This window comes from Melanotaenia boesemani, chromosome 24 (genome assembly GCF_017639745.1).
Source record: "Melanotaenia boesemani isolate fMelBoe1 chromosome 24, fMelBoe1.pri, whole genome shotgun sequence".
In the NCBI taxonomy this organism is placed as follows: Eukaryota; Metazoa; Chordata; class Actinopteri; order Atheriniformes; family Melanotaeniidae; genus Melanotaenia; species Melanotaenia boesemani.
The window spans coordinates 2,191,234-2,217,438 of NC_055705.1; the positions used below are offsets into that span (position 1 = coordinate 2,191,234).

At 44.0% G+C, this 26,205-nt stretch overlaps 1 protein-coding gene across 1 annotated transcript; it reads left to right on the forward strand.

Annotated features, from left to right (window-relative positions):
- Positions 1–1,503: 1,503 nt before the first annotated feature.
- On the forward strand, positions 1,504–14,496 carry LOC121635296 (zinc finger protein 239-like). The gene is made up of 3 exons (XM_041978431.1): positions 1,504–1,639; positions 12,773–13,694; positions 13,947–14,496. The coding sequence occupies exons 1-3, from the start codon at positions 1,562–1,564 to the stop codon at positions 13,979–13,981; spliced, it is 1,035 nt and encodes a 344-aa protein (XP_041834365.1). The 5' UTR covers positions 1,504–1,561; the 3' UTR covers positions 13,982–14,496.
- Positions 14,497–26,205: the final 11,709 nt, after the last annotated feature.

Here is a 26,205-nt window from a genome sequence, read left to right on the forward strand (position 1 = left end):
GCACACTTAGCTTACAGAGAAACAACATGCGCCAGAAGCTCAACAAAAACGTCCTTTTCAAAAGGTTATTAGCTAAACCGTGTTTTTATTGTTTATTTTGTTTTACAAGAGCTTGTACTTTGATTACTGAGGTGTAGTTTGTGTTTGTGTTAAATTCTCTCTCATGCTGCTACGCCCTGTGTATTTGTGTATTTAAATTTTAAGTTGGTAATTTAATTGTTCATCAGTGTAACTTGGAGGTTACACTCACACATATTTATGTTTTTATCTCTGTCCTCCAGGTTCAAATCTCCACATTAGTCTAGTTCTCTGTGCAGGTTGGGGATTTCAACAAGATAATAAGCGCAAATAAATGTCACTTTTATGTCCAAGATGTTACAGACATTAAAGACAATAAAGATAATAATGTATAATGTGTTCATATAAAATAAATATAATTAAATAATAAAATTATTTGAATGGTTATTTTTAAACTAAACATGTAATAATTACATTCATTTTATATTAATATTCTTTTATTAATATATATATATAATCATGTCCTTCTTCTGTACGCTGAGTTTTAGTAGCCTAAAAATCGATTTAACATGAACCTTGTGTGTGTGTGTGTGTGTGTGTGTGTGTGTGTGTGTGTGTGTGTGTGTGTTCATTGCATGTGTTTATTTTACATGTGTTTATTTACATATGAAAGTCCATGGTTGTAGCTCTGAATCTAGAATCTTTGGTTATAATTATTCTTAATTATGCATTAAACAAGTTATGGTTGTTTATAAAGTGCATGCACCATTAAAACAATGTGATCAGTGAGACAGCTGACTGTGGCAAGATGGCCGCCACTGCAGACGTTCAACTCACTTTATTAAAATCAACTAAAACTAATCAATAATCAATACAGTCATTAGTGTCTGATGAGACCTTTTGGTATCACAGTGAGGAGTTCCTGAATCATTCTGGTTAATGAAGAAACTAAACGTGTGGAGAAAAATGCAGATTTGAAACTGCAGCAGCTCTTCAGCTGCTCCTCTGATGAAGATGATGATGAAGACAAAGAGAGTCGTGACTTCTTAAAAACTTTATAACTTTCTGCCAGAAAGAATTTTAATAGATAACACTGAAGGCAAAGTTCTCCCAACATCAGAAGCTCCGCGATCAGCGGCAGCTGGAGAACAAACGAGCCAAAGTAGAGAACGGGATCAGCGCCGTCCATTCTGCTGCATTCATGGAGCAACTGGAACATGGGATTTCAGAGCTACTGGTTGGAATCACACATGATAAACACATCCTCTTTTTAATCATTGTTAATATTATAAATAACTATACTACGTCTATTCTGTGTCTCTTGTTTTTATTTAATGATGTTACTATGTTTTAGATTTTTATATCTTCGGGTTTCCCTCGAATTTGATGGGATTTTGAGTTGAATGCTCATGTTTCGTGTGTACATGAATGCAGCATAGTGGCGTAACAGTTGCGCATGCGCCACGAAGTCCAGTTTGAAGCTTTTATTTTGGCGGCTACAGACGGAGCGGAGAGCTGCTGGAGTCTTCAGACAAGAACCAGAATGGAGGAGCAGAACCAGGACCAGAACCCCACGAGGAGGAACAAAGCGGGATCATCCTCTGATACCACCGGTCGGCAGGTCAGTGTTGAGGACACTAAAGACACGAGGACGAGTCTCGAGGCTCCGTGTCTCATCCGCTTGTTCTGGTTTTCTATCAGAGGTGAAAAAGAAAAGTAGTAAAAGTTTGTGTTTTCATGTTTTCCTCGTTAAAACCGCAAAGTATCCGCGTTTCCTCTCAGACAGAACCCAACGTAGGAGCTACGTCTGCAGTACAGAGGAACGGAGATAATATATCACGTTACTTTTACACAAAACGTGGCGTATGCTGCGTTCACGTTGTCTCGTAATTCCGAGCGTCCGAGAGTTGTTGACGTCATTATGGAGCAGTTCCCGCTTTAAATGCTGCTGGACAATGTCTCCATCAGCAGTATTCCTGAGTCATGGTAGTTACTCCTGATAGGAAATGTTTCTCCTGGACGAAGGAACATGAATCATTCAGCGAGGCTGAACTTAGCTTCCGATTCACTGCGGTCAAGCCAGCCGCTCCTACATTTTCAGTGCGCACCTACCGTCAGTTTACGGTAAATGCAAGCGTACTGCTGCAAGGAAATTATTTCCGGTTCACAAAATAAAAGCACGAATTTAAATGTGTATTATCAAGTGATGTTTTAAGAAACTGATTCACGTTAACTGTAAACTATCGGGGTATACTGCTAACATTTACACTAAATAAATACGTTAGAATGTATGGAGTTGAAAACAGTTTTATCTATCTGCCTGCCTGCCTGCCCGCCTGCCCGCCTGCCCGCCTGCCCGCCCGCCCGCCCGCCTGCCCGCCTGCCTGCCTGCCTGCTAATAAACATATAACATGAAATATATATGTGTGTGTGTATATATATATATATATATATATATATATATAATACATTTTATTTAAAAACCCCTTTCAAAAAACCCAAGTACACTTTACAGGAGAATGAAAACATTTAAAAACATAGGAGAGAGAAGTATACAAAAAACTAACAAGCAAAGCACTAACAAGCAAAACAGACGGACTTTTACACAAGCCCACGCCTCTCCATGTCATTCCTTATTTCCATCTCCATGGCCTCCATTTCACTAGAAAAAGAAATCATATTTTTTCACAGAGATTTTGGGCTATTTTTTAAAGGACATTTAAATGTTTCACTAACCTGTCATCCAGTGGTCCATGATCAACCTCTGCCACTGCGTCTTTTGTTGTCATGTTCCTTATTTCTTCCAAGGCCTTTACTGTCACCTTTGTTACAGGTATCATATCCCGATTCTGCATCCATATTATTGTCAGTGTTATTATGCTCATACCTCTACATTTAAAAAGACACCTATTGACTAACCTCTGGCAACATCACAACAAGGATGTATTTAATCTTGTCATAGGACAGCATGGTGGAGACTTCATCTGAGATTTTTTCACAGTTATGAAGGAAGCCTGTCAGGTACTTAACTATCCTGTCCAGCTGTTGGTCATCAAACAATACTGGAACCCACTTCTGTGTAAATTCAAAGTTGCTGCTTCTCACCAGACACGACGGCCTGAAAAATAAATGTACTCAAACTTAACCGTACTGTTTGCTTGCTGGAGGTGGCGTGGTCATAGTGATGACATAATGATTAAGCGTTATGTGATGAACAAAAAGAAAAAGGCGTACCTGCAGTGTATCTTCTGCACCCTTTTGTTCCACCATGAACTTGACAAGCGCTTCATTTTTTTCTGAACGTTCAGCAGCAGCCTCTGCTGCCTTGTCCTACAACAAAACATCAGTAAAATTATTTGTATAGAGCAATATATGAGAATATTGATATTATTATTATGCAAACACACTTGCTGATATATTCTCCATCTGCAACAACCTAAATTTCAGAATTTTAGACTGGAGATTAAGTGTTGATGCTTACCCTGACCATAACTGTGTGCCCAACATGGGACGTTGGACGCAACTTTTTGAGGATATTTTTCTCAGTGATTATTGTGTCTCCACTCCTGCGGTGCTGGCATTCTTGTAGGCCATCATAGAAATGCCATTTTTGGTCTGTACCCAGTTTGTGGAACGCCACAAAGTGATTTAAAGTACTCAGGCGATACGTCACAGCAGCTGGCTCATACCTACAAGGGACAAAATATATTTTGGGAAATGAGCAGTTTTTTTGTTTGTTTGTTGTTTGTATCATAATAAATCATGCCGATGCAGATTCTCAGTCATCCAGGTCATTCTCAGTCAGAAGGTTGAAGCAAAGCATCTGGACTTGTCGAGTTTTCTTTAAAAAAATACCTTCCCTTAACAGAGGTGGTGGACTTAGACATGATCTTTCCTCCACATGTAACACAGTACCGTCTTCTATTCTTTACAATGAAGCTGCTTGGAGGAGCAGAGAAACTCTACAAGTTAAGATGCCTCACTTTGACCTTTTGAATCATGATAAATCACAATTTTATTGAAAATAAGATTATCATGCAATAATTTAATGTGTATTAAACATATTTGGTAAACTTACTTTCCACAAAGTACTGTCACCAGATTTGGCAAGGCTGCAGGATATTGTTTTGCTTTAGGCTCCCTGTGTGCAACACCGAGACCAATAAAAGACACGGTAGGCCATGCACAAAGGCTCGCTGTACAATGGTCTGACTTTCAGTGCAGGGATGTGGACCTCTGTTGAATGTAGGAACAAACGTCCGACCATAAACAGTTTGCACTGTAACCGCTAAATCCTGAGCACATAAGGCCAGGGATTAAAACAAGAGAATAAAGGAATGAGTCATTTATATGAAGGACTTGTCCACATTACCTTTTAAATGCAAATTTTGTATTTTTCAATTATTTGAAGGCATTAACATCAGTTGTTGTTTCAGTATTTCACATTAACATATAAGGATATTTTCATAGGTAAAATATCTAGGGATGCACCGATATGAAAATTTTGGCCGATACGATATCCGATATTAATATTGGTGTTATGGCCGATAACCGATATTTACCGATGTCGAGATATATATATATATATATATATATATATATATATATATATATATATATATATATATATATATATATATATATATATATATATATATATATATTTTTATATATTACAAATATATATTACAAATATATATATTATATATATTTTTTTTAGTTTTAAGATGATCAAATCTGTACAAAGTAAAAATGATGCAAACTGTTTTTTTTTTATCCATTTTATTTCCAAATAAAGTTACAGTGCTACCAAAACACAAGTAGCAAACAGTGTTACTTTTAAGCAACTTTTACAACTTGTAACAAGTGTGTAAGCTGGAAATAAATTCAAGTGCAGTTTAACTCAGTCAATTCACAAACTCTTGGGAGAAATTTTGGATCATAAATAACAATAAGGATCATAAATAAAACAATATCCTGACAAAGTTAACTTTTCAAACTTGTCTGTATTCATTACAACGAAGCATTTATTTAATTGGAGAACATGTTTTAAACTAAAGTCTACTCCCATTTAAACTCAAATCTGTCCTGTCAGTGCATTTTCCAACCTGCACTGTAATTAGTAGACATTCAAGTAAATGTCCCAACACTAAAGCAACACTAAAAACTTTGTAAGTGCAAATTAGTGCAAGTCAATTCCAAGTCCCATCTATAAAATTGCTGAATCAAAATATAAGAACTGTGACATAACATTAACTCCAAAGACATAGTTGTCTTTGTACATTTCCCAAGCAGCCACAATGTACTCAAAGTAAATTTTTCCAAAATACTGAAACTTGAAACTGTATGTTTTAGTCTAGGACTACTTCATCAGTAAAGGCAGGTTTTTTTTTAACAAACAGAAGCATTTCTGCTTTCTCACACTGGATCCTGTTTCTCTTTTCATCAACAATATGTGATGCAGCAGAGAAGAGACGCTCGCTGTCCACACTTGTGGATGGAGCTGAAAGGTACTTGCGTGCTGCCTTGGCCAGGGCAGGAAACCGAGACATGTTGCTTTTCCAATACTGCAGTGGGTTCTCATTTCTGGGGGTGGGAGGCTCACTCAGATAGCCATGCACCTACAGGAAAGTAGACAAGTGTATAACTAGTTTGTCTGATAAATTAACCAGCAATCTGGACATTGGACATCATCCTTCACCTCTTAAGAGCTTTGTTCAACTTAGATCTGAGCAGATGACCAGTGCCTTAAGAGGGCAGTGAAGCATTACTAAAAGATTAGTATGTTTTTTTCCATTTAAATAATTCTGTTATTTTACTAACTATAGAATTTACATCACATTAATAAAAAATTTAAAACATTTCACAAAAGGATCTTAACATGCTTTGCTTATTAAATAAAAAACAGGGGCTGATAATACTATACCTGCATGCTTGTGTGGTTTGTCAGGCCCGCATCCTGTTGAATGATCAAGTTTTCCTCCAGAATGTCATCATGCATGTCAAGTAGAGACTGTCCACCCTCACAGCTTGCTCTTATCTTCTTCTCTTGCGGTTCTTCTGTGAACGGTGTCGCTGTGCATCATTTTGTCCACTTCCTTCAGGAGCGTAGTAACTGCAGCTTGCTTTGTGACTGTGTCAAAATAACGATCTTTGTACCTCGGGTCAAGGATAGTTGCCAAGTAGTAAAGCGGCTCGGAGAAAGCGCTTCCAAATCTCTCGTTTACAGCTTCCAGTAGAGTGGTCTTTGCTGTGCGGACTCCACTGTCGCTGTCAGCTGCCTTGCTCAACAAATGTTTTAGAGCCACAACAGAAGGAATCACATCCGCGGCAGTAGCCAACTGTGAACTTATTTCCATCGTTTACTGTTCAAATGGAGTGAGAAGCACAGTCATGTTTTCAACGAGGCTCCACTGGTGTGCGCTTAAACAGGCAGGGAGCTCGTGATCGGCTCTATACACACCAAGTGCACGCTTCTGATCCAGCAGACTTTTCGTCATATAAAATGTACTATTCCATCTGGTTGCTACATCTTGTTGTAGCACCTTGGTTTTCATGCCTAACTCTTGCTGTATGTCTCTCAGCCGAGAGGTGGCAAGTTGGAAGTGGCGAAAATGTCCGACTGTTTTTCTTCCAATAGCCACACAGTCAGAAATGCTTCGCTGGCTTAAAACTCCATCATGCACTGCAAGCTGCAGAGTATGAGCCATGCAGCCCAGGCTTTTAACACCACACTCGTCCATGGCCTTCTGCATATTCCGTGCATTGTCACGAAGCACAACATGCACATTGTCTTTCTTAATTTTCCACTGTGCAAACATGCAGTCAAATGCACTAGCAATGGCAGCTCCCGTATGCGATCCTGAAAACTCTTGTGCATGCAAAACAGCTCTCTTCATTTCAAAGTTGTCATCAATCCACTGAGCCGTTAGGCTTAACATACTCATCTGACTGATGTCCGAACTCCATATATCCGTAGTGAAACTAATGTCAGTCACATTGTCCAACAACTTGCTCATATGTGTGGCCACCATTTCATGCAGAGCAGGAAGGCAAACATCTGAAAAATAGCGCCGGCTGGGAAGGATGTAGCGGGGTTCAGTGTGTTCAATCAACCGCTGAAATCCTCGGTCCTCCACTAACGAAAATGGCTGGTCGTCGAGAGCAATCATTTCCATGATCTTGTTCGTGATTGACCTGGCTTTTGCGCTGTCCTTGGCAAATTTCTTGGTTTGGTCGAGTGCTTGCTGTATTGGGCTCCCAACTGTGGCTGCTGCTTTGGTTTTTGCCTGGTAGCTAACCTTACAGGCGTTAGCTTCGCCAAATGTTTGTGAGCTTCGGGATGGTGGTTTTTCAGATGACATATTAAATTTGTAGTATTGAATGATTTGACACGGCATCCTCCTCGCATCACTTCAACTTTGCATATATTGCAAACTGCTTTTCGACTATCATCATTTGACACCGTGAAAAATGACCACACAGCTGACATCGTCTCTAGCTTCCCCACAAGTAGTACTGCATCGCTGTTACATGTCCAACATGGTGGCAAGGCCAAATGCCCCTCCTCCTCCCGACACACGTACACAAACAGCAATTAGACCAAAATAAATATCGGCTGGTAATATCGGGCCAGTTTTGCTCATCGGACCGATACAGATATGTAAAAAAATGCCTAACATCGGCCGATACCGATATTAATGCCGATATATCGTGCATCCCTAAAAATATCGCAGAGATTAAAGTCAACGAGGCAAATAATTTACCTTGCAAGCTTTGAAAATATCAATAAGAAATGAAAAAAATGCATACTCACGTTTTACATGGTAGTACTCTTAAAGACTCACTGGCCCACTTATCAAGGACAGTCTGCAGGCTACCAAAATCCTCACACCTAGAAATTAATGAAAGGAAAATAGAACTAATCTTGTAATATAAAAAAAATAATATTTGCTAAATAAACACATAATAAACAGATGACAACACTGACTGATAAATACAATACATGCAAAAAATAAAAAAAGTGAACTTACACCACATCAATGGAGGTGTTTGTCCTTTTTGCCACTGGACAAGCTTCATTGAGACATTTTTGTTGAATTTCATGAACTTCATGAATTTCATGCTCATGAACACAAAGAAGGCTAGCTATCCATGGGTCAAGACTTGCTTTGCTTTTTAAATCATTGTTGACTGCTGGTCTTCTCTTTATTACCAAATGCAGCAAGTAAAGAAGGTTGTCAACTGTACAAGTATTTGTCATGGCTATCGCTCCCTGTTCTGTCATGCCATTTCCTCCCCAACGTGGACAGCTTCCTGCTTTTTCTTGTGGCCCTGGACTTGAGGTGGTTGTGTTTTTGTCAGTGGTATCAGCCACTGTCACAGGTTTTTTTCTTTTGCCTAGCAGCTCTTTTGTTAGCTGCTGGCTGTTTGAATGCTAATGCTGCACAGGGGAGCTGAAGTACTTGGATGTCCTCTTTCTCCGTCGCGTCCTCCATGTCTCCTCTTGTGAAACAGCAGTTGTTTCTGGTCCCTCACTTTTTGACTGTTCAGCTGGTGTACTCTGGAGACCTGCCTGATGAGTCACTGCCATACCCTTCAATCTTCCAACAACAAATTCATGTAGGACTTGAATGAAATCGCCTGCTCTTCGGTGTAACTTTGACGACAGGATGACACATTTTGTCGTGCGGAACCAATTTTCTACAACAGCATTACTGTCTGGAGTTTTACTGAAATCAGACGGCATAAGCCCACTCCAAAGAGGACCTGTACCAGCAAAGTGTAAAATTAGGTCAATGAGTGACTCTCAATAATGCTGGTTTGTCTGCCCCTCTCCCTCTTTATCATCTTCTTTATGTGATTCCTCCTGAGCTTGTCTGGCAACTCCTTCAATCAGTGGAAAAAAGCGTGAGGATTTTGTGAGGGCTTTTTGAGTGCTGTCAAATTCAACAGGGGTTTCAGCACCATCGGGATTTAGAATATTTATTTGGTCGGTCTTTTTTCTCTGGATGGCTTCTTGCAAAACACACAAATGTTCCACATACATCTTTGTCTGGGTTCTTGAACTGAACACAATGACCACAGACCTTTTAATTGACAAGATCTCTTGAAGTTTTGTTGCATTCAGGAGGAGTGCAAAACAGTACAGAAAAAGCTGTTTGGTGTTCTTTTTGAACTGGACTTTTCACACCTTCATGCTCACCAGTTTCAGCATGTGAGCAGCAGAAAGGTGTGAAGTTGTGATCTGCACTGAACTGTTATTTTGACATCTTTGAAACAAAGCTTGAGGTACTCCTGAATGGTCATTGTGTTAAATGCCTGAACCACAGCGTGCATCGTGGCCCAACTGAAATCAGTTTCAGCCTTTTGAGGTCTGAGTAGTTTTTGAAAAACCTTAGTAGTCACAGCGCAGGCATGTTAACCACTACAAGATAGTTGGAGTAGACCAATCTGCTGTTAGCATTTCTGCAACAGGTATCACAGTTTTTGTTGTCGATTGACATGCACAACGCATAGTAAAGGACTGACTGGCTGGTTGGGTAAGGCTTTTCAACTACACTGCCAGTAGCATCCAAATAAAGAAAACATTTTTTTCTAAATCTTCTAATACACACAGCTGTGACTCAGAGTAGCAATGCACAACAAAAGGGGTCATTGCCACATACTGTACACTAATGTGCTTCAGTTTTGAGCTTCCTTTTTCCTGATCTTGTGTTTTTTGTATTTTGTATTTTATGCAACACGTGTATTGATTTAACATTAGCAGAATTTCCTGCTAACAGCTGTTCTTCGTCTGCACTGGCAAGCTGTTTTGTGTGGACTAGCATGGGTTTGAAATGTCCAAGTATATATATATATATATATATATACACACATGGTGATGAGTTGGCTCAGATGGTGGGGGAGGATGCCGGTCAGGCCTGGCAGGCCCAAGCGTGTTGTGAGGGTCTGCTGGGAACGTCTGGCAGAGTCCCCTGTCAGAAGGAGTTTCAACTCCCATCTCCGGCAGAGCTTCAACCAAGTCCCGGGTGAGGCGGGGGACATTGAGTCTGAATGGGCTGTGTTCCGTGCCTCTATTGTCGAGGCGGCCAGCCGCAGCTGTGGCCGTAGGGTCGTCGGTGCCTGTCGTGGCGGTAACCCCCGAACTCGTTGGTGGACACCGACAGTAAGGGATGCCGTCAAGCTGAAGAAGGAGTCCTATCGGGCCTTTTTGGCCTGTGGGACTCCAGAGGCAGCTGATGGGTATCGGCGGGCTAAGCGGAGCGCGGCTTCGGCGGTCGCTAAGGCAAAAGCTCGGGCGTGGGAGGAGTTTGGAGAGGCCATGGAGAATGACTTCCGGACGGCTTCGAGGAGATTCTGGTCCACCATCCGGCGGCTCCGGAGGGGAAAGCAGTGCTCCGTCAACACTGTGTACAGTGGGGATGGGGGGCTGCTGACCTCGACTCGAGACGTTGTGAGGCGGTGGAGCGAATACTTCGAAGACCTCCTCAATCCCACCAACACGTCTTCTGATGAGGAAGCAGAGTCTGGGGTAGCTGGTGCTGGCTCGCTTATCTCTGGGGCTGAGGTCGCTGAGGTGGTTAAAAATCTCCTTGGTGGCAAGGCCCCGGGGGTGGATGAGGTCCGCCCAGAGTTCCTTAAGGCTCTGGATTCCGTAGGGCTGTCTTGGTTGACACGCCTCTGCGGCATCGCGTGGACATCGGGGGCAGTCCCCCTGGACTGGCAGACTGGGGTGGTGGTCCCCCTCTTCAAAAAGGGGGACCGGAGGGTGTGCTCCAACTACAGGGGGATCACACTCCTCAGCCTCCCCGGTAAGGTCAGGGGTGCTGCAGAGGAGGGTCCGTCAGATAGTCGAACCTCGAATTGAGGAGGAGCAGTGTGGTTTTCGTCCCGGTCGTGGAACAGTGGACCGGCTCTACACCCTCTTTGGGGTCCTCGAGGGGGCATGGGAGTTTGCCCAACCAATCTACATGTGTTTTGTGGATTTGGAGAAGGCATTTGACCGTGTTCCCCGGGGACTCCTGTGGGGGGTACTCCGGGAGTATGGAGTGCCGGACTCTCTTGTAAGAGCTGTCCGGTCCCTGTACAACCGGTGTCAGAGCTTGGTCCGCATTGCCGGCAGTAAATCAGAATCGTTTCCAGTGCGGGTTGGACTCCGCCAAGGCTGTCCTTTGTCACGATTCTGTTCATAACTTTTATGGATAGAATTTCTAGGCGCAGCCGAGGTGTGGCCTCAGAATTGGGTCTCTGCTCTTTGTGGATGACGTGGTTCTGTTGGCTTCATCGGGACGTGATCTTCAGCTCTCACTGGAGCGATTCGCAGCCGAGTGTGAAGCGGCTGGGATGAGAATCAGCACCTCCAAGTCCGAGACCATGGTCCTCAGCCGGAAAAGGGTGGAGTGCTCTCTCCGGGTCTGCGATGGGGTCCTGCCCCAAGTGGAGGAGTTTACATATCTCGGGGTCTTGTTCACGAGTGAGGGAAGGATGGAGCGGGAGATCGACAGGCGGATCGGTGTGGCGTCCGCAGTGATGCGGGCTCTGCATTGGTCTGTCGTGGTAAAGAGAGAGCTGAGCCAAAAGGCAAAGCTCTCGATTTACCGGTCGATCTACGTTCCTACCCTCACCTATGGTCATGAGCTGTGGGTATTGACCGAAAGAACAAGATCGCGAGTACAAGCGGCCAAAATGAGTTTTCTCCGCAGGGTGGACGGGCTCTCCCTTAGAGATAGGGTGAGAAACTCGGTGATCCGGGAGGAGCTCAGAGTAGAGTCACTGCTCCTCCACATCGAGAGGAGCCAGATGAGGTGGCTCGGGCATCTGGTTAGGATGCCTCCCTGGTGAGGTGTTCCGGGCACATCCCACCGGAAAGAGGCCCCGGGGAAGACCCAGGACACGCTGGACGGACTACATCTCTTGGCTGGCCTGGGAACGCCTCGGGATCCCTTTGGATGAGCTGGTGAATGTGGCCGGGGAGAGGGAAGTCTGGGTTTCCCTGCTTAGGCAGCTGCCCCCGCGACCCGACTCCGGATAAGCGGAAGAAAATGGATGGATGGATCATTTTATGATTTTGGCATCAGAAGAAATAAATGGATAAAAAAATACACATAAGAAGTGTTCATGTTATTTTTACACACTAGAAAGTGGTGAAATTAATTAAAGCATAACAACTGTGAAAATCATCAAACTCTATTATGTCTTTAACTAGATTTTTTTGGTAGGATTATAATCTGGACATTCTTTCAACTACAGACACACACACGTCCAAGCATCTGTATGGTCAGCATCATATTTGAGACTGCTTCACATTAAATCTGTTTTTAGAGACTTTCTGAGTCTGAGGACAGAGTTTGGAGAGAGAACAGTACAGTATTTGAGTTTGAAAACAAGGAAGTTTGATATGAAATCTAAAAAATAAATACTCCACATTTCTCTACTTATCAGTGTTTTTAAGATTCTTGTGACTTCATTCATTCAAATCATTTTACAGTACAGTGACCTGACTGGTCCAGACAACATCTTCAGTTTTAGACTGACACCTCTCTTAGACTAAAGCAGCTTCTGGGTTGTTAGCACAGACTACAAACACTAACAGATCAAGGAATTACATGACCTCCTGCTACTGTGTCTGCAGTCATCCAGCTGTAAATAAGAATCAGTTTGTGGTACCTACCAGATGCTTGAGGTTGAATAATACTTGTCCATAATACTTAGTTTGGGTGAAATGTAAATGTTTTCTTCCTGCTCGTTACAGAAACATGGAGGCCAAAGAAAACCTAAACATCGAGGTGGTCGAGGCTGTAAGAAAGTTTTCACTGGTGCATCACGACCAAAGAGATGTCAGAAGATTCACGTTGGAGAGAAACCGTACACCTGTGATCAGTGTGGAGCAGCTTTCAGTCAGTCAAGTGATTTAAAAAGTCACCAGCGTTTTCACACTGGAGAGAAACCTTACAGATGTAATCAGTGTGGAGCAGCTTTCAGTCAGTCAGGTCATTTAAAAAGTCACCAACGTATTCACACTGGAGAGAAACCTTACAGATGTGACCAGTGTGGAGCAGCTTTCAGTCAGTCAGGTGATTTAAAAAGGCACCAACGTATTCACACTGGAGAGAAACCTTACAGCTGTGATCAGTGTGGAGCAGCTTTCACTATATCTGGTGCTTTAAAAAATCACCAACGTATTCACACTGGAGAGAAACCTTACAGGTGTGATCAGTGTGGAGCAGCTTTCACTGTATCTAGTGCTTTAAAAAATCACCAACGTATTCACACTGGAGAGAAACCTTACAGGTGTGATCAGTGTGGAGCAGCTTTCACTGCATCTGGTGCTTTAAAAAATCACCAACGTATTCACACTGGAGAGAAACCTTACAAGTGTGATCAGTGTGGAGCAGCTTTCACTGTATCTGGTGCTTTAAAAAATCACCAACGTATTCACACTGGAGAGAAACCTTACAGGTGTGATCAGTGTGGAGCAGCTTTCACTTTAGCTGGTGCTTTAAAAAATCACCAACGTATTCACACTGGAGAGAAACCGTACACCTGTGATCAGTGTGGAGCAGCTTTCAGTCAGTCAGGTGATTTAAAAAGTCACCAACGTATTCACACTGGAGAGAAACCTTACAGGTGTGATCAGTGTGGAGCAGCTTTCAGTCAGTCAGGTCATTTAAAAAGTCACCAACGTATTCACACTGGAGAGAAACCTTACAAGTGTGATCAGTGTGGAGCAGCTTTCACTATATCTGGTGCTTTAAAAAGGCACCAACGTATTCACACTGGAGAGAAACCTTACAGGTGTGATCAGTGTGGAGCAGCTTTCACTGTATCTGGTGCTTTAAAAAGTCACCAACGTATTCACACTGGAGAGAAACCTTACAGGTGTGACCAGTGTGGAGCAGCTTTTACTGAATCTGGTGCTTTAAAAAGGCACCAACGTATTCACACTGGAGAGAAACCTTAAATGTGCCAGGAGGATGGTGCAGCTTGTATTCATTCAGACTATTAAAAAAATTATACCAAATGTTGTGGAAAAACTAATGTGTACTGCTGGATTAAAACTTTATTAACAAAGGTATCACTAAGAAGACCTGTGAAGTAAAACAAAATGATATTGTGCATATTTGTAAAGTTTTGGCAAACGGTAGGGGGATTTGCAGCCACTTCTTGTAAATGTTTAGTAAAGTTATGAAGTTTAGTCATAGAAAGACGACCTCCCTCTGAAGAGAAACTGTTCTGCAGCTGTTCTGTAGCAACTGTGAGGTGATTGTCGCAACATATTTGAGTTTGAATTAAATAATACTGTATATAACTATGTACTTTGTTAGTCATAACAGAGTAATAATAATAATACTAATGGTTTAGATTTATTTAGTGCTTTATCAAGGCACCCAAAGTGCTTTACATTGTGAATCTGTTATTCATTCACACGCTGATGGTGGAAGCCAAGCTGTACAAATAAATGAGTTGTTTACAGTATGTCTTTGTCAGGTTTCTGTTTCCTGTTCATGGGGGTGTTTCAGGAAAGTCGCTCGAGAGATGCCTGAAAAAGTCAAACCAGCACCATCTTCTACTGAAGCATCATGTCGTTCTAGGAACACAGCTCAGCCTGATTTCATCCAGACTGACTCAAGACAGACCTGCATAAACTCTGTGCACACACCTGGGATGTCTAACAAGTCCAAATGAGTGGATGAAGGGAAAAGTTGTTTAAACGAGGGACGCTAGAAGCAGAATAAGAGAAACCTTCTCCTCCTCAGCAGATCAAATCCTGCTGATTGATCTGCATGAAAAATTAAAACGCCACCAAAAACTGGCAAGTTTGCCACCAATTCATAGAAAGACAGAAAATGGTCCTGATCGAGTGTATCCCCCCTATACCAGATTTACCAGGTAATGGTGGCCCAGTGGATCGAACAGTGATTTTGGGCATGGTTGACCAAAGTTCTACTCAGTATTCTGGCAGTAAAAGGAAATATTGGTAAATGGAGTTAAGATGTGTTTTTCTGACGCCCATGTGACAATGAGCTGGCATGGTAGTCAACACTTGTTGACTAAAACTGTTATATTGACCACATAAACGTAAATCATCTTGAAATCACACCGACAGGCTGAAACAGTCTGATCATGGAAGTAATGATAGCAGCCGCAGTATAAACATTGACCAAAATACTAGTCGACTGTTAATAACGGATCACTCAGTACAATTAAATACAGGGCTTAGATTACAAAGGTAATTATGGGGAACCTTATTGTCAGACATACAGTGGGACTCAGTCATATACGTGTAGGTCTATACACTACTGAAAACTAAGAATACTTGAACGACACATCTTAGATCTTGAATGAAATATTCCAGTCAAAAATCGTTATTTATTAAACAGTAGAATGTGTTGAGAACAGTAAAAAAAAAGAATGATCAATGGAAATCAAAATCATTAACCCCTGGAGGTCTGGATTTAGCTTGGCTTCGCACAGTGGAAGCTAACCCAGTAGCTAGCTAGTCCCCTGTAGCCGGTGCGGAGCCACCTAGCAATGTTAACTCACTTACACATCCCTAAGCAGTTCCCATGCAGCAGGAGCCCCAGACCAGCTGGGTGGTGGTAGGGTTGTCACGATACTAAAATTTTAAAGTCGATATCAATACTAAGAATGATGATCAATACTTCATAGTGTTAATTTCGTTAATGAAAACTAAACGAAAATATTTCCGTCAATGCATATTTTTCACCGGATAAAAACTAGACAAGACTAAAATCCCCATTAATAAACAATAACTGGGACTAAATCAGAATGCATTTTCGTGGACTAATAAAGATGAGACAAAAAAGTAGTTCAATAAATAAAAACTGAGCTAAAAAAAAGAAGATGATTTTGTCAAATCCTGTCTCCTCGGCTTTTCCGCCACTCACACACACACACACACTCTTTCAAACCTGCAGCGTGCAGGCGCACAAACACAAGGAACAGACAGGATGTGGATTCACGGCAAAAATTTAAAAGTGAAACATCAATGGCCATGCTTTGCACGGGGCCCAAGAGAAAGAGAAGACGTGATATGTGAACCCATTTTCGCTTCACTGAAGTGGAGTTTAAAAACCTTATGACAACAAACCTGATGAGACATGTCACAATTCACCACAAAGACAACGTGATAAGTTAACAAAACGTTTGGTGGTGTATAACGTAACATTAAACCACCGGCTGTAATGTTCCAACAATAACCTTAAACCGACCGCAAACCGCTGGCTAACTTACTAGCTTCGTAGATTGTAGCAGTAGTAGCCACTTGTTGATATTGTGTGTGAAGTTGAATTTATGCTGACTTAGGTACGTAATGCTGGCTGGGCAGCTATGTTTTTAGTTGGATTGCAAGTTTAACTAAAGCAGACAGAAGTGAGCTAATCTAGGAGTTGCTAGCAAACTATAGTGAACACAAAACACCTGGGCAGCTACACATGGATGCAAACTAAAAACTAAAATGTACTAAAACAAATAATCTAGATAAAATAAAATAATACGCCACACTTAATTCTAAACAAGTGTAGCCCAGATACAGTTGCCTTGTATTTTGGAGGAAAAGATTAAAATATTAAAACAATAAATAGTTTAAAAAAATGTCTAAAAAGTGTTTAAGGGTGAATCCCATTTCACCCCTTGGCCCTACCCCATAGCCCTTCCCCTCCATTTTGCGCGTTCACGTGAAGGGGTAGGGGTGTCCCAATTCCTTTTAGGACAGAGGGGTAGGGGTAAGGGGTAGGGCTATATACCCCTTCAAACGAAGATTTTTCAGAGGCCCACTTGAAACGGAGGGGTATGAAAAATTTCCTGTTCTATATGAGAAAGCAAGTGTTTCTACGCACATCACGCTTTCTTGAGGTGCAGGGCAACACACACTCGCACAAAAAAAAACAGCCTCAGAGTAAAAGAGAGTATACCAGCACACGATTAATTTTAATTGCATGCAAAATTCGTACATTACGTCCCACATATGCCTGTCGATAAGCAATAAGTCAATTAATTGCACTGTAATGAAAAAATGAGCGCAACAAGTTTGCCGCTGCGATTTTATTAGGCTCCCCCATCTTACTTCACCATAGACTGTGTATGACAACAGGTTTCACTATGAAGTATCTAGACTGAACGCTCTTGCAGAGTGATCTCTCTCATGTCATGTTTGACAGCAGCATGTAGCAGCACGAGATCGTGGTGAACCACTAACCTGTGCGAGCCGGTACGCTGCATTTGTTTACAGGGCTACTGTCACGCATCGGCCGTAAGACTCATGCATTTGACTGGCTTCTTACGCTCTCACGCTAAACCTCTTATTTCTCACGCTGGAATACACTTTAAGAGCAATGCCGGCTAACTAAGAAGTTCTAGAGGATTCCCAGTGGGCCGCATTACTTCTGGGTCGGTGTCCCGGCGTATATGTCAAGAAGACGCAGTGTCGCGTTGCAGCAGCGGTTCGCTCACTGCTCATAGATCAGACTGACACGCAGTGATGAGGGAGATATTTCAGCTTCACAGACGGCAACGATGCACAATATAGTTTTTCCTAGTTTTTTTTAACTACAGCCGGCAGTTTTGCTGGTTTTTCCTGTTTTAGCCCCATGTTTAAAATTTTTTAATATATTTATTGTTTTGATTTTATTTAGTTTCTTCCAGTTCCTGTGTAAAATGTTCTTTAGTGACTACTGATGACATATGTGACTGTTGAAGGGGTGTCCCAATTCGTAGGGGTTGATTTTTCAGCCCTACACCTTCTAGCTCCGTTGTAAGGGGTAAGGGGCAAGGGGTAGGGGTAAGGGGTGAAATGGGATTGGGCCTAAGTCATTGTTAGTTTATAAAGTTTATGTTCAGTTCATATCCTCCTGACTACCAGTAGTTCAAATTTGTCCTCTGTGGAGGACATTTGTAAAGCTGAATATCTCCATCCCCCTGCATGCTATTAAACCCACTCATTTTGTTCTCTAAAAAGGACATCCAGGGCCTTTGAATGGTACCACATTTATAGGGGTGGGGCCTTGGGAACATCCTGTTTTTCCTCAAGGAAAATGGCATTCATTACCACAATCACATTTCATAAGAAGAGGAAAAGTAAGTGCATAACTTCTTTTTGTGCAAATGTAGTCCTGAAGTATTATTGTAATATTTCTTTATAATATCTCTTGAGAACACATTAAGCCATTTTCTAAATGAATATAAAAACATTTTACCACAACATAAGTTTGAGAATTGTCTTCTGTAGTGGACATTTGTTGCTATTTCCTGAATTTTGTTCTGTATTTTTCAGTTAAGAAGAACGAGTTTCATTGTCAAAGTTTTCTCATTACCCTTCAAACAGTCGGGGAAATTAAAAAAAATATTGATTAAACAATTTTTTTTCTAGTAGTCAGGAGGATATAACATATGTTCAATGTTAAAATCAGTTATTGATCAGTTATTGATTAGTTGGTGTTGAGCATAGATAATCAGAGTTCTGGCCGACAGCGTATGCCACGTGGAGGTCTGCAGCTACCAACGTCTGTCTGCAACATCAACTCATCAAACCCCCTTTTCATCCCTCATCATGCCATTTCAACTCCTGAGGTTTCCGCTGACTGATATAAGAGGTTGTGAGTAACCAAAACAGTTTGCACATGCTATATTTCTCTTTTGCTTGTTTGCAAGTAAACGGGTCATCCAGTTTTAGACCACAACGTTCCCAAGCTTCGCTCCAGGCCTGCAACTATTTGAGTTAATTTGAGGGCTGATTTGGAAAAACGTAAAAGGCTGGTATTATTTTATGGTGCTATTTTATTTAATACTATTTTTATCTTTAAATAAGAAGGTATAAACACAACGTGTTTTGAAAAGCCCTTAATCTTATATGTTTTATTTGTATGTATTATGTATGTTTATATTACTAAAATTTGTTTCTATTCGAATAACGTGTCTTTAGTCCTAATTTGTTTGGTTTAAATTTTTCATATTTATAAGTTATATATTAACCAGCGGAGGCACCGACTAATTTTGAGTTGTAACAGGTAACATGCAGGTATCACAAAAAACTTTAAACATACAGAAGCACCTGTCAGTCTGAGAAAAAAACCCAGGGCCCTGCCCATAGTATCATAACATTTGTTTAATTACGAGTTACATGGGACAGGTACTACACAACTTTAACCTACATTTTCATACATGAAATAGACTAAATGTGGTATAAAAATAAGTAAAATTGTGTTTTGAATGTTTGTGGTCATCAAAATGGGGTTCTAAGCTAAAAAAAGTTTGAGATTTACTGCTCTAGGAGCAGCATCCCATTCATTCATTTTCCAGCCATTTTCTGCCGCTTATGCAGAATCGGGTCCCGGGGGCAGCTGTCTAAGCAGGGAAACCCAGACTTCCCTCTCCCCGGCCACATTCACCAGCTCATCCAGAAAGATCCTGAGGCGTTCCCAGGCTAGCCGAGAGATGTAGTCCATCCAGCGTATCCTGGGTCTTCCTCGGGGCCTCTTTCCGGTGGGACGTGCCTGGAACACCTCACCAGGGAGGCGTCCAGGAGACATCCTGACCAGATGCCCGAGCCACCTCATCTGGCTCCTCTCGATGCGGAGAAGCAGCGACTCCACTCAGCTCCTCCCGGATCACCAAGCTTCTCACCCTATCTCTAAAGGAGAGCCCGGCCACCCTGCGGAGAAAACTCATTTCAGTCGCCTGTATTCGCGATCTTGTTCTACCCACAGCTCGTGACCATAGGTGAGGGTAGGAACGTAGATCGACCGGTAAATTGAGAGCCTTGCTTTTTTGCTCAGCTCCCTCTTCAGCACAACAAACCGATGCAGAGTCAGCATCACTGCAGATGCCGCACCGATCCGCCTGTCGATCTCCCACTCCATCCTTCCCTTACTCACGAACAAGACCCCGAGATACGTGAACTCCACTTGGGGCAGGACCTCATTGCCAACCTGGAGAAGGCACTCCACCCCTTTCTAGCTGAGGACCATGGTCTCTGATTTGGAGGTGCTGATTCTCATCCCAGCCGCTTCACACTTGGGAGAATCACTCCAGTGAGAGCTGAAGATCACGGCCCGATAAAGCCAACAGAACCACATCATCTGCAAAGGGCAGAGACCCAGTCCTGAGGTCACCAAACTTGATCCCCTCAACACCTTGACTGCGCTTATTAATTCTGTCTTTTGTCTTTTGAACAGAATTGATGACAAAGGGCAGCCCTGGGGGAGTCCAAACCTCACTGGAAACGACTCGGATTTACTGCCGGTGACGTGGACCAAGCTCTGACACCGGTTGTACAGGGACTGGACAGCTCATACAAGGGGGTCCGGCACTCCATACTCCCGGAGTACCCCCACAAGAGTCCCCGGTTGAACGCCTTCTCCAAATCCACAAAGCACATTGGCAGCCTCACATGTAGACAGGTTCAGCAAACTCCGATGCCCCCTCCAAGACCCTGAAGAGAGTGTAGAGCTGGTCCACTGTTCCATGACCAGGACAAAAACCAACCTGCTCCTCCTCAGTCCAAGGTTCAACAATCCGACTGACCCCAGCACCCCTGAATAGACCTTACCAGGCCGACTGAGTAGAGTGATCCCCCTGTAGTTGGAGCACACCCTCTGATCCCCCTTTTTGAAGAGGGGGACCACCACCCCAGGCTGCCAGTCCAGGCATCCAGAGCCTTAAGGAACTCTGGGCGGACCTCATCCACCCCCAGAGCCCTGCCACCGAGGAGCTTTTTAACCAGCCCCAGAAATGGGAAAGCCAATACCAGGGTCCCCAGACTCTGCTTCCACGTCGGAAGACGTGTTGGTGGGATTGAGAAGGTCTTCAAAGTATTCCCCCCACTGCCACACAACGTCCCAAGTTGAGGTCAGCAGCCCCCCATCCCTACTGTACACAGTGTTGACGAAGCACTGCTTTCCCCTCCTGAGCCGCCGGATGGTGTACCAGAATCTCCTTGAAGCCGTCCGGAAGTCATTCTCCATGGCCTCTCCAAACTCCTCCCATGCGTGAGTTTTTGCCTTAGTGACTGCTGAAGCTGCGCTCCACTTAGCCCGTCGATACTCATCAGCTGCCTCTGGAGTCCCACAGGCCAAAAAGGCCCGATAGGACTCCTCCTTCGGCTTGACAACATCCCTCACTGCTGGTGTCCACCAACGAGTTCGAGAGTCACCGCCACGACAGGTACCAAAGACCTTGCTGCCACAGCTGTGGCTGGCCGCCTCAACAATAGAAGCACCGAACACAGCCCACTTGGACTCAATGTCCCACGCTTCACCCAGGACATGGTTGAAGCTCTCTCGGAGATGGGAGTTGAAACTCTTTCAGACAGGGGACTCTGCCAGACGTTTCCAGCAGACCCTCACAACACGCTTGGGTCTGCCAGGCCTGACTGGCATCCTCCCCCACCATCTGAGCCAACTCACAACCAGGTGGTCATCAGTTAACATCTCCGCCCCTCTCTTCACCCGAGTGTCCAAGACATGCAGCTGTAAGTCAGACAACACGACTACAAAGTTGAACTGCGGCCTACATTGTCTTGGTGCACGTGTGGACGCTCTTATACCTGAACAAGGTGTTCGTTATGGACAATCCATGACAAGCACCACTTGGATTTAGATCAGGGGGGCCATTCCACCCAATCGCACCCCTCCAGGTCTTGCTGTCATTGCCCACGTTGGCATTGAAGTCCCCAAGCAGACCGAGGGAGTCCCTGGACTCCAAAAAGGGTGGGTACTCTTAATAACTGCAGTTTTTGGTGTGCAAACTCTCTGTGAGTCTCCAGTCACACACAGGTCCAGATCAAAGAGCAGTGACTGATAAGAAGAAACTCTGCCTAACAACAGAGGCAAGCCAACCTGGAGTCAGATGTTTGGTGCGATAAGCCCGCCTCCTGGCCTTGGACTTGTATGGAAGGCCGAATGGACCAAAACGTCTATTTTGACGTTCGTGTTAAAACTTACATTTTTTACGTGTTAAGACGTACAAAGTTAACATCTTAAGATGTTTGGACCTTAAGGTTTCCATCTGATTGGTTGCGCTCTTACTATTGAATATGTTTGGGCTACGTACCTGTCAGCTGTTGTATACGCAACTGTGATTCACTGTTTGGGACAGTCTATTAATGCGGGGGAAATGTAGCAAGTCTATTGTCTGTTCCAAAGTCTGGAGCATAAGGTTGCAAGTCGGTCGCCATGTTGGTTGCATTGTTGTTAGCAGCTGTGTATCGTCTTTGCCTGCGTTATAATCTTTGATAAAATGGGAGTCTCGTGTTGTGTGAAAGACTGCAAAAAGACGACAAAAAACTTTTAAAAATTAGCCCACAACGTTTTTTTCAGCTTCCCACTTGTAAACAAGGCTTTGGACAGCAGGTTATGGCCTGGGTCACAGCGGTGAGAGAAGGACATCACTGTCACCACCATCTCCCTTCATGCATGTTTGCTCGACATTTTCATAAAGGCAAGTAGGAGAGTTTTTGTTGTTTTTGTTGATTTTATTGTGTAAGTAATGTTAATGAGTAAGCTTTATTTGCTGACATGTTGCGTGCCAGTGTCAATATCATCTCCCCTGCAAACTGTTGCGGTCCACTGGCTGTCCAGGCCGTGTTGAATGCTGCATTCCATGTAGTTTCACTTCGGCGGCGTACTGCTTAACAATCGAGTTTGGTGCCAGGGCAGTTCATCCAGACCTGCTGCAGTACTCCTAAAATGGTTAAAATGTTAGAAATAAAATGCTGTGATGAGGAAGAGAAACAAGGACTTCTATGTGTCTCCTTCATGCATACATACATTAATTTATGTACACTCAGCTTTCAAATGATCCAGCCAGTTATCCATTTGATGATGATGTTAAACAACAGATCTCAGCACCACCTCACCACCACAGCTGCTCAACCTGCATCACTTTGATCACAGTGGTGGAGGATTTCCTGCAGCAGCCTCTCAGCTTTTGAGATTTGCTGCCAACATGTTTGCTGTTCATCAAGCAGCAAGATGTTCCTCTGTTACATTATCAGATTGTTACGTAGAGTTAAAGACTTCTTTATTACAAAACTGAGAATTTATACAAGGAGAAAAGACTAGAACTATGGTTTGAACCGAGACTGAGAAAAGTGACTCTCCAGCTGAAATATAAAGTCTTGTCATGATAGATCAGCCAGAGTTGGTGGATGATCTTTGAAGAGCTTCATGGCGGTTTCTGTTTCTGTTGTCAGAATATGTAAGTGAGACATGTAGAACTGAGATAAATCTGGAGGAAACTTTGAGGGACTGGGTGTTCTGTCACTCTGCTGAAGAAAATTATTCAGGTGTCGAGAGACTTTTCTTCTTTCTCCCTCCCTACGAGAGGGGGTTGTAGCTACGGGTAAGACGGCATTTGCTCTGCAGGCAGAGCAGAACATTAATGTAGGTAATAACAGGGTCTGTTTCTCTTTTAGGTCAGGGGACTAGCGCGACCCAAGCTATCTGTGTGTGGATACCTTCCTGTTTTGTCTCCATGTGATTTCCTATTGGCTCGTTCGGTGCATCGGCAGGTGGAGCTTAACTTCTGAGACTGACAAATATGCTCTTGTGCCCCAGTGAGGGGTAAAGCACAGACTGATCATTATTGTGGGTGCTGCCCAGGATGTAACGTTGTTTGAGTTTTCCTTGGTTGCCCGTTTTAGTTTTGATTTAAGTAATGCATGTTCTGTTGCATGTTTAACCCCTTTTTTGGTTAGAGGGCTGAATGCACATCCGATGGAGTTGTCGCATTCATTCAATTCCTCCCACCCCACTAGACATGCCACACGTGTAAATACCAAGAGTGCTCTTTGAGATCTGATTGGATGGTTAACTGGTTGGATTAAGTGGTTAAGATTGTGAAATATAATGGAAGCACCAATTTTAACTAGTTTTTTAATAACACCAAATATATGATTGCAGGTCAACCAGCTTAAGACTGTGCACCATTCCTGCTTCTAGGACACACATCAGTTCCACCCACAAACGCTGCACATCTGCAAGACGAAGAAGACGCATCAGCTGAGGAAAGAGACACTGCAAGCAGCAGAGATGGAGTCCACCAGGATCCAGACACTGGAGATGTACAGACCATGAAGAGAACACCTGATGCTGGAGAGGATGGTGATCAGCTGATCACAGAGGATGAGCCACATGATGACGAAGATCTATGTGTTCAGTCAGACAGTTAGAAGTTTTTTTTCATACTATTTGTGCAGCAAAAATGTGCACTTTTTTTTGTACATGGCTTAAACATGAATAATAAAGTGTGTCAAAGGCATTTTCTTTCTTTTTTTTTTTTTTTTATTTTAAAACTTGTCCTGTCCAGCATCATAGCAGCAAAATGATAATCTGGTTGCTGTATCGTGCTGAACAAATTTGCTCTGCCAAGAGGAGGCCTATGGGTAAGGCTCCTCTTGATAATGTGATTAATTTATTTATTTATTTACTTTGAATCACGGAATCTATGTAATCTTGCTGGACCTGACCAGAGGGGACAGAAAAAGATAGAAAATAGCAAAAAGAGCAAAAGGGAAAGAAGAAAGGAGACAAAAAGATCACAGACAAAAGGAAACAACCCTTCAATCCACACCATCACCAGACAACAAACTGTTACACCTGTACATGAACACACCAGAACATTTCCTACAACTTTTACAAAAGCAGAAACACACACACAGAAAAACAAACAAACAAACAAAAAAAAAAACAGGGCTGCCAGTCATTAAGAGTTTTTAAATAATAACCAAACGAAAAAGACATAACAGCGACCAGATACTAACTCACAGGAAAAATACAAAAAAATTTTTTTATAATTATCGCTTAGTATTAAAAACCCACTAGACAACTCAGTGACTGTGTCAGCATGCAGAGCATGAGAAACAAGGAGGGATCAGTGGTGAAGAGTGGTGAGTGAGATCATGCAAATGCGACCTCGCCTCCACGGAGGCCAGAGGCAGACCAGGGCCTGGGCCGGGCCCTCAGCAGCAGACCCGGAGCACCAACCCAAGCCACCCCACCACAAAGACGACTCCAGCCCCACCCGAAGGGCGGCAGAGGAGAGCCCCAGCAAGAGCCCCCCACGGTCCCGGGGCACAGGCCCCAGGACCGTGCCAGGGACCGCCCACCCGGGGCAGCCCAAGCGAAGGGCCCAGGGCCCCAGGAGCCCAGAGGCGGCCGCCCCACCCCCCAAAGGCAGAGGGCCCGCAACATGCCTAGGAGGACCAGGCCCCCCCCAGACAGCCACCCGGCGTAGGCCAGCACACACCCCGATGTTCCAGCCGCACACCCCGGGAACCAGGGTGCTATCGGCCCCCTCCCCCCACTCCCCATCTACTTCAACCTGCATCCCATATAACCCCACACTCACACCCTCCCCCGTGCCGCACCCACAATCGCTCACCACCACACAATCACGCCACACACAACCCTCCCACCATGCCCCGTGGGGGACACCCCAGGCGGATCAGCGGGCCCCAACCCCCATAGAGCCAGCAGCCCACCAGTGCAGCCACCCCGGGACCCGGCCCCGGGGCAACCACCCCTGCCCGCCCCCAGCCACACACAGGAGGACCAGGGGTGTAAGAGGTCCCCAATACCCTCTCCCTCCCCGCTCCTGACTGTTTATGTAGTGTGTGTTGTGTGCAATTAAAATTGAGGGGCAGTGACTGCAATGAGCCGCGAGCTGGCCCCGCCCGCCATGCACCGCATGCCATGCCCCCCAGGTGTTGTTTGTGTGTTGTGTTTCTTGTGTTTTGGTGTCTTGGTGCAATTAAAACTGAGAGGCGAGCAGCCACGGGGTGCATCCAAGGAGACCACTGAATGGTCTCCTCCGTTCCACCCCTCATGGCCCCACGCCTCCCAACTCCCTACGTGTGTGTGTGTGTGTGAGACAGAGACAGCGGGAAGTAAGAGGGGTCCGGGGATGTACGTCCAGAGGGAAGTTTGCTTCCCTCTGGATGATGAGCCTTTAGTGGCATTAGGCACCCCTGCTCCCCAGGAGGCCCCCCAGGGCAAGACAGGCCAGGAGAGGCCGCCCCCCATGACCGGGCCATTCAGGGACCGCAGCCAGTGAGCCGCCACCCACCCCAGAAAGTTCCCACCCTCCCACACCCCTAACGGGGAATGAGGGGATGGGGACAGCGGCAGACCCACGGCCCACCACCCCCAGGCCCGCCCAAGCCCCCCC

Excerpts from the sequence above, each read along its gene's own strand:
- LOC121635296 (XM_041978431.1), top strand. The coding sequence starts at position 1,562 with ATGGAGGAGCAGAACCAGGACCAGAACCCCACGAGGAGGAACAAAGCG. Across the intron at positions 1,640-12,772 it reads CTGATACCACCGGTCGGCAG|AAACATGGAGGCCAAAGAAA; the intron begins GTCAGTGTTGAG and ends TGCTCGTTACAG. Across the intron at positions 13,695-13,946 it reads TCAGTCAGGTCATTTAAAAA|GGCACCAACGTATTCACACT; the intron begins GTCACCAACGTA and ends GTGCTTTAAAAA.